Here is an 18,270-nt window from a genome sequence, read left to right as displayed (position 1 = left end):
AGAATGACAAAGTTAGAGACAAATAGTTAATTAGAAATACTCGAAGGATTAAAAATAAAATTTTCTCATATAAAATTTCAAGGTACTCATTTTGGTATGGAATATAATTTTATATAATTAATTTGTTAAGGCATCGATCAATACGCGTTGGAACCTGAGGATATCCCACTGACTTTATTGAGTTTTAAGGGAAAAAGGTAAAATGCCTTAATAAAATATATCCGTATTTTCAGTGGTTGAAGTATTGACACATCATGAATAAAGCACAAAAGCTCCAAGCTTTGCCAGCTACCATATGTGTAGCCTTAGCCATTTCAACTTCTTTCTCCGCCAACTATATTTCAACATCGATTCGCATCAACAGCTCAACTGATTACAAGAAGTGAAATTTATCACATCAAATAAGAATTAAGTCTCATTAGTAATAATGTAAGAACAATATCTCAAAATGAGAGAAGTTTTTTTGTGCATAGTGAGTAAAAATATAGTTTTTTTTTTTTTTTTAAATTTGGGACACCATAATTTATCCTTTCATAATCCTGTTGGACCGAAATGTGGGACCGGTTGGGCTGCAATTTTTCAGTTCCTCCTCTACTTTTCTGACGTGGAAAGTCATATCCATTGGCCCATACTGCATGTAACTTGTGGTGCACATTCAATCTCACCGCAAACATAAACTTCCTTATATACTACTTGGACAGTGTATTGTGTCCATTTCAATCTTGGATCAAGTCGAGGTGGGCGACATTAATCCTTCTTCACTCATGGAGGTTTGCTTTCTCTCTTCAAATTCCTTTGCCAAAACCACAGAAGCCTTCCCTCTGATCCCAGCAAAATTCCCTTCCTCTACAAGAACACGCCCGTTCTCCCATCTCCATTTCAAGAAATCTTCAACTCCGTCGTCTCTGAAATGTAAGTGCTTCAATTCCTCCAAATCTCCGATCTTATAAACTCCATTGCAGTTTAAAATAAGCTATAAGCTCTGCCAAACAGGTTGTCTGGGAGATTCAGCATCGTCCTCGCCTAAAGACGAGGAGAGAGCGAGTGCGGTTGATGGAGATTGGCGAGCTTTTCGTGCGAGATTAGTGGCCGGAGAAGGCGTAGCCGATCAAGGCACGAAAGATCAGCCGGCGATCATTAGCATCGGCGACAAATGGGCCCACAAGATCCACGAACCAGAAAAAGGGTGCTTGCTGGTAGCCACGGAGAAGCTGGACGGGGTCCACATCTTCGAACGGACCGTGATTCTGTTACTGTCGTTGGGGGCGGTGGGCCCCACAGGGATCATCCTCAACCGCCCCTCCCTCATGTCAATCAAGGAGATGAGATCCTCGGCGTTAGACGTGGCCGGCACGTTCTCCAACCGCCCCTTGTTTTTCGGGGGGCCGTTGGAAGAAGGGGTATTCTTGGTAGAAGGGGAAGATGAGGTTGGAAAGAGTGGGGTTTTGAACCAAGTAATGAAAGGATTGTACTATGGGACTAAAGAGAGTGTGGGCTGTGCTGCAGAAATGGTGAATGGAAACGTTGTTGGGGTGGATAGTTTTAGGTTCTTTGATGGGTATTGTGCATGGGAAAGAGAGCAGTTGAGAGATGAGATTCGAGCTGGTTATTGGACAATTGCAGCGTGTAGCCCAGCTGTGATTGGGCTACCTAGTATAGGAAGTGTTGGTCTTTGGAAGGCGATTGTTGGGCTTATTGGCCGGAGAAAAGTATGGTAAAATCTGGGGAATTTGAGGACCTTAAGGCTTAATCTCATCATGTTATATATAATATAGTATAATATATACGGAAAGGCCAGGGAAGCTAAGTTCTTTGTAAATGACTCCATTATGGAGAATTGCAATTGTCATGTTTCAATTCTGGTTGTAATGTAGATGTTACATGTACATTGTACCTGTGCTTTTATCTCATTTATACAAACTAACGAGGCCTTGCAAAATACAAAGAATTGGGGTGGCATTAAAATGAGTAAGAAATGAGAAGTGATTCTAGTAAATTTCGGATGTAAATGTAATGGACATATAAAAATGTATTCTAACTAAAGTTAGAAAAATATAATTTAGAGAAAGTCTAGGATAATGATGTGCATCCATAATTTTTTCTAATAAAAATAAGAAATATCATTAAACCAAACTAGGCATTATCAATTAACACTACATCAAACAAAGTAGAGAATTAAACAATATCCCATTCGATATGACATGACCTAAAAATGACATCCCTATCAAAAAGATGAACTGCTATGTTCGTATATCGTTTGGCGAATAAAAAGCTAATGTTAATAAAAGACTTAGCTATTTCCTTGATATCTTTAACAATTAGATCAAAGGAAGAAAAAAAATTACCATCAAATTTTATGCCATCAATCACAAGATTCCACTTGAACTTGATCAATCTACTGCCCCTTTAGCCAATTGAGTGTCTCCCCACCAATTGAGTGTCTCCCGTAAGCTCAAAGCTTCAGGTATCTATACTTTTTGTATTATGTACAAGTTAAAAACGTTTAGGAATTTTTTTTACTTTTATAGTTTGTACTGTGGAAACATTAGGGACAACGTCCTCACAATGGAGTCATGGGGTTTGGTCCAAGGTCAAAATGGTTGTACTATGTATTATCCCAAAAATCTTAATGTCCTATATGATTACAATAGAGCTTGTGTTGCACAAATGAGAAATGAGTATGCTAATGAATATTTGATGAAATATATATAGCGTCTGATGGGACAGAAGGCGCACCTAGTCATTCGGGCATGCAGGCAGACGAATAAGGCGCATGAGAGATATGGCCAATCGAATAGATGTTGATTAGTCGGACCAGGGAAGGGCTAGCCGACTAATAGAGGGGGAAAGGTGCGGAGTCGAATAGGGTGAGAGATGGGGTCAGTAGAAAGCGGGAGCTCGGGCGAAGGCCCAAGAAAGCCAGATCGATGATCGCCCCAGAAGTCTAGGTAAATCGAAGGCCGACTGAGAGGTCTAAGCAGCCAGGTAACTGACTGAGAGAATTAGGTAGCCTAATAGCCGACGGGAGGGATAGGCAGTAGACTAGAGAGTCACGGAACTTAAGGGTAGTTGGTCGGATTACCAGAGGTTAAGCAGGAATCGGGAGGTAGGCGAATAACAGCTGGGAGGGCAAGGGTCCGCACTCGAACGGAAGGCCAAAAGGGAAAGACTTGTGCAGTGATGGATGAATAGACCAAGTAGAGGGAGGAGTTGCACTTAGTAGAGGCCAAAAGGGATGACTGGTAAGGCCGGTCGGCGGACAGTGCGTCAAACCGATTACGAGGCCGACTCGGGCGAAGCAACGGAGCACCTTCCATATTCAAGGAGATCGATAGCGGATTTGGCGGGGTACAGTAAGTAAAAGAAATCTGGAGGCATAAGGAAATAAGATCAAAGGCAACAAGGAAAGTGGATCACATATATTTATAGTAAATTAGGGTTACCAAATTTGTAGTCTCTTATCCCTTGTATAAATAGGGCCCTTTCACCTTGAAAATGGTTAAGCTTTTACACACATAATTCAGGCAATAAAATTTTGTCTCTCTAGCAGTTTAGTCTTCACTTTTCCGATTGTGTTGCCTCACCGTTTGTCTTAATGGCTAAGATTTATGATTATTTTTGGCTTTCTCTCTATTCTATTGTATATTTGTATATAGTAATATTCATTATTATATTTATAACAAATATAATATTATGATACTTATATAGTTATATTACTTAAGTATAATCTCATAACTGCCTAGTATATGTTGAGATTCTCTTTCAACGAGATGCCACCTATATTTTACTAACCATATTTGGACTTGAGTCTCGAATCCATCGATATACGTACCACTGACTCCTCTCTTCCGTTCTTCGATGTACTGATCACTGAACTGAAGCGACAAAAATGGAAGGAATTCAGCAAACTTACGACATTGTGATCTTCGGAGCCTCTGGTTTCACCGGCAAGTACGTTATCCGGGAGGCCCTCAAGTTCTTCAATGTACACTCCTCTCCATTGAAGTCCCTCGCTTTGGCAGGTCGAAGCCCATCCAAAGTAGCCCAAGCTCTCCAATGGGCATCCCACCCTAACCCTCCGCCACAAATTCCAATCCTCACTGCAGACATCACCGACCCCGCTTCCCTCCACCGGATCGCCTCCCAGGCCAAGATAATCCTCAATTGCGTCGGCCCTTTCCGTTTCTATGGCGACCCGGTCGTGGCGGCTTGCGTCGATGCCGGATGCGATTACCTTGATATCTGCGGCGAGCCGGAGTTTATGGAGAGGACGGAGGCGTCTTACCACGAGAAGGCGGCGGGGAAGGGGTCTTTGGTCATTTCCGCTTGTGGGTACGATTCTGTTCCGGCCGAATTGGGCGTGATGTTCAATTCCAGGCAGTGGGTTTCGCCGGCGGCTCCGAATCGTGTGGAGGCGTACCTGAGTTTGGAGTCCGACAAAAGGGTTGTTGGAAACCTTGGAACCTTCGAGTCGGCGGTTCATGGCGTGGCTAATGTCGGCAAATTGCAGGAGCTGCGACGTTCTAGACCTAGAAGACCTCGCCCCTCGGTATGATTCTGGGCCGTCTCATTTTTCTCAGCATTGATTGTTCTTTTTGCTCTCTGGTTATACTTATGGATGATAATTATTTACTTTTTCTTTGGGTAACTTTTATTCTGTGCCAAGTAAATGAAAATTGCATAATCAATTGATGAAGTTGAGCATAATTGGATGCTAGTCTTGAATTGTTCATATTGATACTGTAAGCTGATATTCTACTTGAATAGAGGTGCAGCTGTGTTTGCTCTTTCTATAATTTTTTCACCTTCTTGTATATATATATTGGAACTGTGTCCGTCTAGTGGCACCAAGTTCACTCCCATATGGGACTAATGTTAGGTTGTGGGTTCGAGGATGTGATATTGACCCTTTGTGCTCAGATATTGTAATAGAGTCAGTAGTATGACAGGCCTCAAGTTTAGGTTTAAACCTATTATATATATTGGAAATGTATCTGCTTCTGAAATTGATTTGTATATGCTAATGTTAGATTCCTGGTCCACCTCCCAAAGGACCAACATTGGAGCACAAAAAAGAGTTGGGCGTTTGGGCTGTGAAGTTACCATCAGCTGATTCGATTGTAGTTAGGAGAACTCTTACATGGTTGACTGAAAATCCTGGAGGTATACCCGGTGTTGACGAAAGCCCTGAGCAAATTGAAAAGCGGGAGGCATTCTGGCGTGTAGTGAAACCAGCTCACTTTGGTGTGAAGATAGCGTCGAAATCTCTGCTGGGTGTGGTTCGTTTCATAACAGTCGGGATGTTTATAGGGTTGTTTGGTAAGTTTTCCTTTGGGAGATGGCTGCTCTTGAAATTTCCTTTTGTGTTTAGCCTCGGGTGGTTCAGGAAGAAGGGTCCAACCGAAGAAGAGGTGGCAAGTGCTTCCTTCAAAATGTGGTTCGTTTCGCATGGATATAGCGATGTTACTCTCGCATCACAAGGGGACAAGAAACCTGATACGGAAATTACTACCCGAGTAATGGGACCTGAGATTGGCTATTTGACAACTCCTATCATTCTAGTTCAATGTGCCCTCGTTCTCTTGACACGCCGTGGTGACTTGCCTAAAGGGGGTGTTTTCCCTCCCGGGATTATATTTGGCCCGACAGATCTCCAACAACGGCTCCAACAGAATGGGATGTCTTTCGATTTCATTTCAAAGAAAGTTCTCTGAAACACCTTTAGTTGTACTCTAAGACAAGCATCAATGTTTTTCTAAGCCACTGCAGGCTAATAATATCTGCAAACCGTTAGCAGTATTTTTGGTGTTTATTGATATGATTTTCACAGAAGTTGGTGAATGCATGTTTTTACAGAGAAGTGGAATTATTTGAATGCGAATACTGCATATAAATCACAGAAAGGCGAAAGCCATGCTATATCTAGTTTATGGGCACATCAAGGGATCCATTTAACATTATGAATGCCCAGTAATCCATTACGCTCCATTCTGGAAAAGAAAGAATTACTGCTGGGTTTGATTTTCCTAAACTTTTTGAAGGCAATTGATATTGACTCCACTAAGTTAGAAGTCCCCATTTTATGGAAATGAGCAAAAATACCAATTTTAGTTTCACGAGTATTAGCAAAATGACAGTTTTGGTCAATATGTTTAACTTTTATCAATTTTCATCCACGACTATTGTTTTAGTATCAAATTTCATCAACGACTAGTGTTTTAGTGTCAAAATTCATTGTGTCAGTCACCCATGTTTAAAAGGATTTAAGCTGATCAATGGAGAAATGCGAATTGTGATCAATCTTAAGACTTAAATTCAAATTTTAAATTTCGACACGTTTTAAACTGATGGGTTTTCAAAAAAAAAAAAAAAAACTGATTGCTGACCGGCGCGATAAATTTTGACACTAAAACAACAGTCGTGGATAAAAATTGATACCAAAATAATAATCGTGGATGAAAATTGATAAAAATTTAATATATGGATCAAAAACTGTCTCCCTGCTTGTGAAATTAAACAATAATTCAGAGGCTACACTTTCTGCACTGATAATTCATAAACTTGAAGCTTGTGTCTCTGTGTGTGAATCTCAAAAAAAAAAAAAAAAACAGATGTATTAAAGACCTTTATGTTTTTCTACAAAAAAAAAGACCTTTATGTTTGAGACTACAAAAAGTAGTGTCGATAGTTTTATTGGATAATGTCCGCCATATAACTGGGTAATCGGACGTATTTTAGACAACGAATAGAAGGATTACATAATAGTAGGGATGACAATTTCAATCCGTCCCGCGGATATCCATCAGAATTCATCCCGCATGGGTCGAGTTTTTTTGGGTGATAGTGAGTTGTGGGTCGGGGGTGGGTCTTAAAAATGTAAACCCGTGATGGGTTGGGTTGGATTCGGGTTTTATGCACAAAACCCGCATAGCACCCCACCCGACCCACCATGTGTGCATACATATATATAATAGTAAAATAAGTAGTATTAGTATATAGTTAATTATAAAAGTTTCAATAACTTTGGGTAACTTTTTACTATTTTTATATCTAAACAACTAAATTTATTTTTAAAAATTAACAATTTAGTTATTATATTATAATATTTCTATTATTTTATGTTTTAGTATAAATAATGAATTTTGTTGTTTAATTATGTGTAAGTAATTTTGATATTATTTTTTGAAAAAATAATAAGTTGATAAGTGGTGGGTACCCTAGTGGGCACCCGCACCCGGTGGGGGTGGGGATGGATTCTAAAAAAGTCCACCGGATGCGGGTTGGGGGTGGGGGTGGGTGGAGAAAATGAAAGGTGGGTCGAGTGATGGATGTAGCCCTCCCCGATCCACACCCGACCAATTGCCATCCCTACATAATAGGCAATACTTGCTATGGAAGTGTGGACCCATGTCCATGTTTAAAATTTTAAAACTTTATGTTTACAATTTAAAAATTCTATCTTCATAATTTTAAATTTTATTTTTATAATTTTAGATCTCAATATAAAAAATTGAGTCAATTCCTTTTTTGGTCCTAGACTTACAGTGGCAAAGACAATTTTAGTCCTCTATAAAAAAATTTGCCATTTTTTGGACAGACTCATTGTGACGAGGACAATTTTGGTCCTCCGTCTATTATCTCGTTAGTTGACCGTCTACGTGAGGGGCATTTATGTCATTCAATGTGGTGGGTGAGGAAGAATAGTTGACTGGATGATTTATTTCTAGAAATCAAGAGGGAAGCAGTAGACCATAATCGAGCATATGCGTTTCAAATGAAATCTGATTCTGGAAATCCGAAGGTAATCTCGAAAATTCAACATCAAGGAGATCCGATTGTGAAAATATCAGTAGAGGAATGGGAGAATTTAGCAGAGATTGAGAGGAGATTTACCTTGGTTGGGCATGTTGCGAAGGCGAGACTTCCATTAGGTGTCATTGGGCAAAGCTTTGATTGATTCTTCACGTGGAGGGAGATGTGCAGATCGAATCGTTGAATGGGAGGATTGTAGAAGAACTTTGACGAAAAAATCAGGTGATGGTGGAGGGGGCTCGACTCTAGTTCGCACGATGGTCGCCGGAATGGAGAGTTGGCACAGGCGGTGGATGATTTCTAATTTTTAATTGAAATTTGCCATTTGCCTAATTTGCCATTTCACCTTTTCAATCTTCAAATGATTTCTAGTATTTGCGCGCCGGTGGGCAGGGTATTTGCTTTATATTCGGTGACAGATCGAATAACATGGCCGAACATTGCAAAGGCTAGGGTTGAAATTGATGCATCGAAATTTTGATTGAAAGAATTTGGGTGGGAATTGTGGGTGAGGAAGATGGATATGGAGGGTTTTGGCAATGGATTGAGTTCGAGAAAGTGCCGTTGTATTTTGTTCTCTGCCGCCGCCGCTGCCATCACCGGAATATTCCTCTCCCCAGGAACTCGAATTCCAGACCCACCGGCTAGCGGAACTTTAACTTATCCTTAGCTTGCGTTCTAGGGATTTCGTTCATCAACACAATGGTTCTATCGAACGCCATCGATTTGTTGAACCCTTCTGCCGAGCTCGAGAAGAAGAAGCAAAAGCTCAAGCGTCTCGTGTAGTCTCCCAACTCTTTCTCCATGGATGTCAAGTGCCAAGGCTGCTTTAAGTCACTCCAAGACAGTTGTGGTGTGTGGGAACTACCAGACTGAGGGATGCTCTTTCAGGAGAAAAGGTGACTAAATTTTGGTTTATTGGGGAATTGACAGCTTAAATTTTGAGTCAGTGTTTTAAATTATGCATATGATAGATTATGTTAGTTGAATGAAAGAGACATACAGTGAAGTTGTTTTGAAGGAGAATAAGCTGAATTGACACAAATGCCCCTCATGTAGACGGTCAACTAACGAGATAATAGTCGGAGGACCAAAATTGTCCTCGTTACAATAAGTCTGTCCAAAAAATGGTAAAATTTTTTATGGAGGACTAAAATTGTCTTTGCCACTATAAGTCTAGGACCAAAAAAGGAATTGACTCTAAAAAATTACATTATTCAATATTCACAATTTTTGAACTTTATATTAAAAATTTTGTTATATAGATTCAAAAATTGTGTTATACGGTTGAATATAGAGTTGTAAAATTGTGAACATAGAGTTGTAAAATTGTGAACATAGAGTTTTGTAATTGTAAATATAGAGTTCAAAAATTGTGAACATAGAGTTCTAAAAGTGTGAACATGGACCTGAGTCCACATTGCAAAGTGGACCTTGATCCATGAGATATAAACTGAATAGTTATTGCGTGGACCACGATAAAAAAAAAAGACGTACGTCATTTTGCGTATTTTTTTGGCAAAAGGGTCAAATAGGCCCATGTACTAATTGATTGTTCATCTAGCACCATGAACTAAAATATGGTCCATCTAGGCCATTATACTCTTAATAATTTTTCATCTAGCATTTTTAGCCTATTTCTAATAAGTTACTCATCTTATTTGATGACATGGAAAAATAAAATTAGAAAAAATGATGACATGTTATTTATGTGAATGTTTTGGATGATTTCTATCCTATTTCATTAATGAAGAAAATAATTTCTTGCAATGAAATAAGGTAGAAATCAAAATTGCTATATAAAGTTTTAAGAATTAATATCACTTTTGGTCCCACGACTNTGCGCGCCGGTGGGCAGGGTATTTGCTTTATATTCGGTGACAGATCGAATAACATGGCCGAACATTGCAAAGGCTAGGGTTGAAATTGATGCATCGAAATTTTGATTGAAAGAATTTGGGTGGGAATTGTGGGTGAGGAAGATGGATATGGAGGGTTTTGGCAATGGATTGAGTTCGAGAAAGTGCCGTTGTATTTTGTTCTCTGCCGCCGCCGCTGCCATCACCGGAATATTCCTCTCCCCAGGAACTCGAATTCCAGACCCACCGGCTAGCGGAACTTTAACTTATCCTTAGCTTGCGTTCTAGGGATTTCGTTCATCAACACAATGGTTCTATCGAACGCCATCGATTTGTTGAACCCTTCTGCCGAGCTCGAGAAGAAGAAGCAAAAGCTCAAGCGTCTCGTGTAGTCTCCCAACTCTTTCTCCATGGATGTCAAGTGCCAAGGCTGCTTTAAGTCACTCCAAGACAGTTGTGGTGTGTGGGAACTACCAGACTGAGGGATGCTCTTTCAGGAGAAAAGGTGACTAAATTTTGGTTTATTGGGGAATTGACAGCTTAAATTTTGAGTCAGTGTTTTAAATTATGCATATGATAGATTATGTTAGTTGAATGAAAGAGACATACAGTGAAGTTGTTTTGAAGGAGAATAAGCTGAATTGACACAAATGCCCCTCATGTAGACGGTCAACTAACGAGATAATAGTCGGAGGACCAAAATTGTCCTCGTTACAATAAGTCTGTCCAAAAAATGGTAAAATTTTTTATGGAGGACTAAAATTGTCTTTGCCACTATAAGTCTAGGACCAAAAAAGGAATTGACTCTAAAAAATTACATTATTCAATATTCACAATTTTTGAACTTTATATTAAAAATTTTGTTATATAGATTCAAAAATTGTGTTATACGGTTGAATATAGAGTTGTAAAATTGTGAACATAGAGTTGTAAAATTGTGAACATAGAGTTTTGTAATTGTAAATATAGAGTTCAAAAATTGTGAACATAGAGTTCTAAAAGTGTGAACATGGACCTGAGTCCACATTGCAAAGTGGACCTTGATCCATGAGATATAAACTGAATAGTTATTGCGTGGACCACGATAAAAAAAAAAGACGTACGTCATTTTGCGTATTTTTTTGGCAAAAGGGTCAAATAGGCCCATGTACTAATTGATTGTTCATCTAGCACCATGAACTAAAATATGGTCCATCTAGGCCATTATACTCTTAATAATTTTTCATCTAGCATTTTTAGCCTATTTCTAATAAGTTACTCATCTTATTTGATGACATGGAAAAATAAAATTAGAAAAAATGATGACATGTTATTTATGTGAATGTTTTGGATGATTTCTATCCTATTTCATTAATGAAGAAAATAATTTCTTGCAATGAAATAAGGTAGAAATCAAAATTGCTATATAAAGTTTTAAGAATTAATATCACTTTTGGTCCCACGACTNATTGCTATATAAAGTTTTAAGAATTAATATCACTTTTGGTCCCACGACTTTTGAGTTTTATCAATTTTGGTGCACAACTTTAAATATTTTCAATTTTGGTCCCTAACTTTATAATTTTTATCAGTTTTGGTCCTTCCGGCCAAATTGATGGTGAAATGTTGTCGACTTTTATATTTTAAGGGTAAAATCGCCATCTCAATGAAACGTCTTCATTATCTAAACAAAATCACTGTAAAATCATATTTATAGGTGTTTTATCGGCGCAAATAATAGGGAAGACAGACAGAAACTAGATAGAGATCTATGGGATTTATAGTATCGACGATTGACAAATCCTTATTTTTCTCTTAATATGATTTTTCTTTTGTTTAGATATTGAAGATCTTTCTTTGGGATAATGATTTTGTACTTAAAATATAAAATTCTACAACATTTTGCCATCAATTTGGCCGGAAGGACCAAAACTGATAAAAATAACAAAGTTAGGTACCAAAATTGAAAAATTTTAAAGTTGTGCACCAAAAGTGATAAGACCTCAAAAGTCGTGGGACCAAAAATGATATTAGTTCAAGTTTTAACTACAGTGTATGTATAGCAGGGTATTCACTGTCGTTCGACAATGAGATTTCATGGAAATCGATATATGAAAATTAAATTATTTTTATAATAACTTAAGATATTGTATTGGGTAAATTTTATTTTATTTTAAAAATAAATTAATATTTTTGGATTTTTGGATAATTGAATAACTTAAGATATTGTATTTTTGGATGATTTCTTGCAATGAAATAGGGCAGAGATCAAAGTTGCTATATAAAGTTTCAACTACAGTGTACTGTGTATGTATAGTGGGCTATTCAAAGTCGTTCAACAATGAGATTCCATTAAAATCGATATATGAAAATTAAATTATTTTTTAAAAAATAATAAAATTTACCCAATACAATATCTTAAGTTATTATATTTAATTNAGAAATCAAAATTGCTATATAAAGTTTTAAGAATTAATATCACTTTTGGTCCCACGACTTTTGAGTTTTATCAATTTTGGTGCACAACTTTAAATATTTTCAATTTTGGTCCCTAACTTTATAATTTTTATCAGTTTTGGTCCTTCCGGCCAAATTGATGGTGAAATGTTGTCGACTTTTATATTTTAAGGGTAAAATCGCCATCTCAATGAAACGTCTTCATTATCTAAACAAAATCACTGTAAAATCATATTTATAGGTGTTTTATCGGCGCAAATAATAGGGAAGACAGACAGAAACTAGATAGAGATCTATGGGATTTATAGTATCGACGATTGACAAATCCTTATTTTTCTCTTAATATGATTTTTCTTTTGTTTAGATATTGAAGATCTTTCTTTGGGATAATGATTTTGTACTTAAAATATAAAATTCTACAACATTTTGCCATCAATTTGGCCGGAAGGACCAAAACTGATAAAAATAACAAAGTTAGGTACCAAAATTGAAAAATTTTAAAGTTGTGCACCAAAAGTGATAAGACCTCAAAAGTCGTGGGACCAAAAATGATATTAGTTCAAGTTTTAACTACAGTGTATGTATAGCAGGGTATTCACTGTCGTTCGACAATGAGATTTCATGGAAATCGATATATGAAAATTAAATTATTTTTATAATAACTTAAGATATTGTATTGGGTAAATTTTATTTTATTTTAAAAATAAATTAATATTTTTGGATTTTTGGATAATTGAATAACTTAAGATATTGTATTTTTGGATGATTTCTTGCAATGAAATAGGGCAGAGATCAAAGTTGCTATATAAAGTTTCAACTACAGTGTACTGTGTATGTATAGTGGGCTATTCAAAGTCGTTCAACAATGAGATTCCATTAAAATCGATATATGAAAATTAAATTATTTTTTAAAAAATAATAAAATTTACCCAATACAATATCTTAAGTTATTCAATTATCCAAAAATCCAAAAATATTAATTTATTTTTAAAATAAAATAAAATTTACCCAATACAATATCTTAAGTTATTATATTTAATTTTCATATATCGATTTTCATGGAATTTCATTGCCGAACAATTTTGAATACCCCACTATACATACACAGTAGTGCAGTACACTGTAGTTAAAACATTATATAACAACTTTGATTTGTACCATATTTCATTGCAAGAAATCATTTTCTTCATTAATGAAATAGGGTAAAATCATCCAAAACATCCACATAAATAACATGTCATCATTTTTTTTCTAATTTTATTTTTCCATGTCATCAAATTAGATGTGTAACTTGTTAGAAATAGGCTAAAAATGCTAGATGAAAAATTATTAAGAGTATAATGGCCTAGATGGACCATATTTTAGTTCATGGTGCTAGATGAACAATCAATGGTAGTACATGGGCCTATTTGACCCTTTTGCCTATTTTTTTTCTTCACGCGACTCACTGTAACATACATTTTTATAACTCATAATGTACATTATTCTAACTCATAAAGTACATTATTTTACTCCAGAAGTTTCATTATTCTTAACACTTAATGTACATTATTTTAACACATAAAATTAACAACGTTGTTCTACTGGAGCACAAAGAATCAACAGTTGCCTCCACTGAGGCTCAAACCCACTCCCTTTCATGTAAGAGTGTAAATCGGGTGCCACTAGACCACAAAGTCTTTGGTAGAGACATGGATGATAAATATGAAGGACAAATTAGAATCACACACTTGTCAAGTTACGAGAAGAGTTTTTACACTATAAGTAGGCATCTATATCTGCCTCTTAGACATCATTATTTGTTCACTACATCCCTGCTGGTCTGATGGTGCATGCATGCTCCTTACTTTAATCTTCAGCACTAGGGTCATTAATACATACTCTTTTAAATCTAACGTTGCGTATATAATAAAATTACTATTTTCTATCTTATTTCACACATTTATCAATTTATGATAAACTTAAATCTCATAAAATAATATTGAGTTTATTTCACATTATTTCTCCCTCGTAAAAATATAATTTTTCTCATAAATTCTCACATATACGTCATATACTATTTAAGAGTGAATCGCATTGGCCCAAACTTGACTCTAAAATGTTAAAAAAAAAAAAAAAAAAAAAACCTTGACTCTAGATTCTAGAAAAGTTTCAGAGGTGGCTAGGAAGATGTTTTTCATGCATGCACGGAGCCATGTGTCGGGACTCAGGATGTAGACATGTGATGCATTACGACACTACGATGTCTACATATCCTGCATTCAATATAGAATATATATATATATATATATATATATATATATCTGTAAAAATTTGACGGATCTAATCAAATTTTTTAAAAAAGACGCGGTGACAATTTTTTAATTATCAACTTTAACACTAAAGACGTTGTGCAAACTTTAACATTTAATATATATACAATTTTTAACAACTAAATATGGTAAATTCTATAAAATCAACAAAAAGCTAAATTTTAAATCTAAACTATAAATGTTAGACTATAAGCAATAAAAAGTGAAGCACTTGACCAAATAAAATAAAAAACTCAGTTAACTCTAAAATCAAAGACCTAATTACAATAATGTATTTTTGCATTTTTGGAAGTGCAAACTTTAATACTAAATATGCAAAATCTCAAAGCTAATTAAATGTGCAAATCGTTAATACTAAGTAACAGATTTTAGTATACAAGTTTGCATAGTAAAATTGATAATAATTACGAAACTGCTATCATATTTTTTAAAAAATCTGATCTGATGCCTTCAATATTTTCAAATGTAAGATTATGATTAGTTCTTAATTTTTTCCTATGAACTTGTTCTCATACAATCCCCTCTCTATATATATATATAATGTCAATATAAGTACGTTGTGATATCTATTCCAAAGAAGTTGCATTTAATTATTTAATTGTTACTAAACGTGAAAACGGTGGAGTAGAATATAATCTATTCATTTCCATCCATTCCCCTTTATTGAACATGGAGGCTGCACTTGTTTCCAGAACCTATTTTTCGTTGTCGTACGGCGTGATGAGTAGTGGTGCTTTTCAATTTCGCTGCCTCATTCACTCCCATATCTTGGACTTAGCTCGTCAAACCCCCACGTTCTAATGAAATAGCACACCACCAATATAATAATGGAAGTTATTATTTATTATTGTGGTGTTCTAAATATATAGCACGTTCTTGTATCTAGTCTCATCAATGTTTTTCGGCTTACGAAAAAAGAGAGGGAACTTCAATTCAAGAAAGGTTTGAAGTTTGATTACCAATACAATGGAAGATCAACGTTACGACATTGTAATCTTCGGAGCCTCTGGTTTCACAGGCAAGTATGTTATACGTGAGGCACTTAAGTTCTTAAACGCACCATCTTCTCCATTGAAATCCCTAGCTTTGGTGGGTCGAAATCCGTCCAAAGTAGCTCAGGCTCTTGAATGGGCCTCCCATCCTAACCCGCCGCCGCCGCAAATCGCTATCCTCACCGCCGATATCACTGCCGACGACCGCTCTTCCCTCCGCCGGATCGCCTCGCGGGCAAAGATCGTTCTCAATTGCGCGGGGCCTTTCCACCTGTATGGCGAGCCCGTCGTGGCGGCTTGTGTCGATGCGGGGTGCGATTACTTGGACATTACCGGTGAAGTGGAGTTTCCGGAGAGGATTGAAGCGTGTTACCAGGAGAAAGCTGCGGCGAATAGTTCTTTGGTGGTTTGTGCTTGTGGGTATGATGCGCTTGTGGCTGAATTGGCCTTGATGTTTAATTCTCGACAGTGGGTTTCGCCGGCGGCTCCTAACCGTGTTGAGGCGTACCTGAGTTTGGAATCTGACAAAAGGGTTGTGTTCAACCAAACGAGCTTCGATTCCTTGGTTCACGATGTGGCTAACGAGGACAATTTGCAGCAGCTCCGTCGTTCCAAACCTGCACGGGCACACCCCGTGGTACGTAATAATCCTTTTTTACATCTCTCCTTTCTATTTGTAATTTGCTATCGTTTTTCATATACCCGTAATGTAGTTGCTGCTGGTTAGGCGGAGGTGGGTGAAAGGTCAATCCAGTAATCAGTAGTTAGGGAAATTATTATTAGGTGAAGACCGGTGAAAAACTCGTAATTAGGGAAATTGTTAGATTAGGCCAATCTAGTAATCGGTAGTTAGGGAAATTGTTAAGTGAAGGTTAGTGAAGGATCAAGTTTAATGCTCGTCTCTCGAAAATGTGTGTGGGGTGCATGAAAATAAAGTTAAGTTTTCACTGTGAGTTACAGTTTTTAGCGGTACGCTTAATCCTAACATGTGATATCTAAGACTAGTTAAGATTGATATGTTAGGAGAAAAAATTATTAAGCGAAGACAAATGATGGACAAATCCAGCACATTATCTATAGAAAATATGTGTGCAATGATATAAAAGAATAAAATTACATTTAGTATAAATTATTATTTTTTATCGTAGTAAATTCTTGATTCTAATAAGGTCATCCCTATTAGTCTCATTTTCAAAGATTTTAAGAAAAGTTAGTCCAACTTAAAAGAGAGAAAGAGTAGAGAGAGACAAGGGCAGACCCTCCTACAAATGAGGGGGTTTAGCAATAAATTGGGCCCACATGACTGATATTGGTTGCTTGTTATGTCCGTGTGAAGTCACATAAGACTTTGTTCGTTTTATTTGTTTCTTTTTTTATCTTTTCTACCATCTCTCTTTTCTAATCATACTTTTTAAAAATCACAATAAAAACCCCACTATTAAGGAGGGCCTAAGAACATCCTTATCAATGGAATTTTTTTTACCGTTATTGATGAGTTTTTGTAAGTGTGATTAGGAAATAGAAAATGAGGAAGAAAAAAAAATATGATTTATAAAAAAAAAAAAAAAAAAAAAAAAGAAGACTCGTGCACGCGCCAGAGTTTAGCCCACAGCAGTAGTCTTCCATTTCTTCCTTTTGCACTATTCCAATATCCCATATTTTGCAGATGAATGCCATTCCTTCTCTTTTCAACTTCTCTCCCCTCCACGTAGGATGCTACTGTTCCTATATTCCTCAGATATGCATTGATAAGGAGACTCTAATACTTTTATTCTTGTAATGTCAGATTCCTGGCCCTCCTCCCAAAGGAAAAATTTTGGAGTACAAAAAGGAGATTGGGCTTTGGGCTGTGATGTTTCCATCATTGGAAGTCCCTGCTGTCCAGAGAACACTTGGGTTTTTGACTGAAAATCCCAAGGGTGCACCAGGCGTTAATGGAAGTGCTCAACAAATTGAAAAGAGACAAGCATTCTGGTCTACAATGAAACCAGCCCACTTTGCTACAAATTGGACATCAAAATCTTTTCTGGGTGTAATTCGTTACATAATAATAGGGATGTGGATAGGGCTCCTTGGTAGATTTTGTATTGGAAGGTGGCTGCTCATGAGATTTCGTCCTGTGTTTAGCCTTGGATTGTTCAGTAATGGTGGTCCAACCGAGGAAGAGGTGGCTAGTGCTTCTTTCAAACGGTGGTGTATTGGGCATGGATATAGCGACGCCTCTCTTCTTGCATCAAAAGGGAGCATGAAACCCGATATGAAAATTATTACGAGAGTAACGGGACCTGAGATAGGCTATTCGGCAACTCCCATCACTCTAATTCAATCGGCTCTTGTGCTGTTGAACCAGCGTCATGACTTGCCTAAAGGCGGTGTTTTTCCTGCTGGAATTATATTTGGTCACACAGATCTTCAACAACGACTCCAACAGAATGGAATATCTTTTGATGTCATTTCAAAAGAAACTTTCCCAAAGAAAATCTAGTCCTACTACAAATGTTTTTTTTTTCTTTTAATTTATTGTTCTTGCGGGCGTATTTGATATTCTTAATTTGAACTTTGAAGTACTATAGATGTCTGTGTTTTTGGCTCGGGTTTGCAAATAATACCGTTAGACGGGGTTGGTTCTTTGTGCGTAGTGAACAAAAGTCTAATTTTTATTTAGTAGTTGAGTCACCATGATTTATCTTTCTAAATTTTTATAGGTTCGGAGTATAGATATGCTTGAGGTGAAGGTCTATCTTGCATTGTAGACCCTGGTCTAAAATTCAAACCGTCAATGAAATATGGAAAATTATACCATGGACCAAGGTCTACCTTGCATTGTAGACCCTGGTCCAAAAATAATGTTCAGACTCT

General features: G+C 36.9%; 3 protein-coding genes across 3 annotated transcripts; all 3 read left to right on the top strand.

Moving 5' to 3' along the window:
* Positions 1-710: 710 nt before the first annotated feature.
* On the top strand, positions 711-1,910 carry LOC115998427 (UPF0301 protein Mfla_2099). The gene is made up of 2 exons (XM_031238008.1): positions 711-912; positions 994-1,910. Exons 1-2 carry the CDS (start codon positions 765-767, stop codon positions 1,716-1,718), a joined length of 873 nt encoding a protein of 290 aa, XP_031093868.1. The 5' UTR covers positions 711-764; the 3' UTR covers positions 1,719-1,910.
* A 1,852-nt stretch (positions 1,911-3,762) lies between these two features.
* Positions 3,763-5,832, top strand: LOC115998283 (probable mitochondrial saccharopine dehydrogenase-like oxidoreductase At5g39410). Its single transcript, XM_031237810.1, has 2 exons — positions 3,763-4,549; positions 5,031-5,832. The coding sequence occupies exons 1-2, from the start codon at positions 3,890-3,892 to the stop codon at positions 5,712-5,714; spliced, it is 1,344 nt and encodes a 447-aa protein (XP_031093670.1). The 5' UTR covers positions 3,763-3,889; the 3' UTR covers positions 5,715-5,832.
* A 9,468-nt stretch (positions 5,833-15,300) lies between these two features.
* LOC116000027 (probable mitochondrial saccharopine dehydrogenase-like oxidoreductase At5g39410) lies at positions 15,301-18,270 on the top strand. Its single transcript, XM_031240019.1, has 2 exons — positions 15,301-16,048; positions 17,198-18,270. The coding sequence occupies exons 1-2, from the start codon at positions 15,386-15,388 to the stop codon at positions 17,894-17,896; spliced, it is 1,362 nt and encodes a 453-aa protein (XP_031095879.1). The 5' UTR covers positions 15,301-15,385; the 3' UTR covers positions 17,897-18,270.

The sequence above is a fragment of the Ipomoea triloba genome, chromosome 12 (genome assembly GCF_003576645.1).
Source record: "Ipomoea triloba cultivar NCNSP0323 chromosome 12, ASM357664v1".
NCBI classification, from domain to species: domain Eukaryota; kingdom Viridiplantae; phylum Streptophyta; class Magnoliopsida; order Solanales; family Convolvulaceae; genus Ipomoea; species Ipomoea triloba.
The sequence above is the reverse complement of the archived record's forward strand: the minus strand, read 5'-3'. Positions and strand labels throughout refer to the sequence as shown.

Excerpts from the sequence above, each read along its gene's own strand:
- LOC115998427 (XM_031238008.1), top strand. The coding sequence starts at position 765 with ATGGAGGTTTGCTTTCTCTCTTCAAATTCCTTTGCCAAAACCACAGAA. Across the intron at positions 913-993 it reads AACTCCGTCGTCTCTGAAAT|GTTGTCTGGGAGATTCAGCA; the intron begins GTAAGTGCTTCA and ends TCTGCCAAACAG.
- LOC115998283 (XM_031237810.1), top strand. The coding sequence starts at position 3,890 with ATGGAAGGAATTCAGCAAACTTACGACATTGTGATCTTCGGAGCCTCT. Across the intron at positions 4,550-5,030 it reads CTAGAAGACCTCGCCCCTCG|ATTCCTGGTCCACCTCCCAA; the intron begins GTATGATTCTGG and ends TGCTAATGTTAG.
- LOC116000027 (XM_031240019.1), top strand. The coding sequence starts at position 15,386 with ATGGAAGATCAACGTTACGACATTGTAATCTTCGGAGCCTCTGGTTTC. Across the intron at positions 16,049-17,197 it reads CTGCACGGGCACACCCCGTG|ATTCCTGGCCCTCCTCCCAA; the intron begins GTACGTAATAAT and ends TTGTAATGTCAG.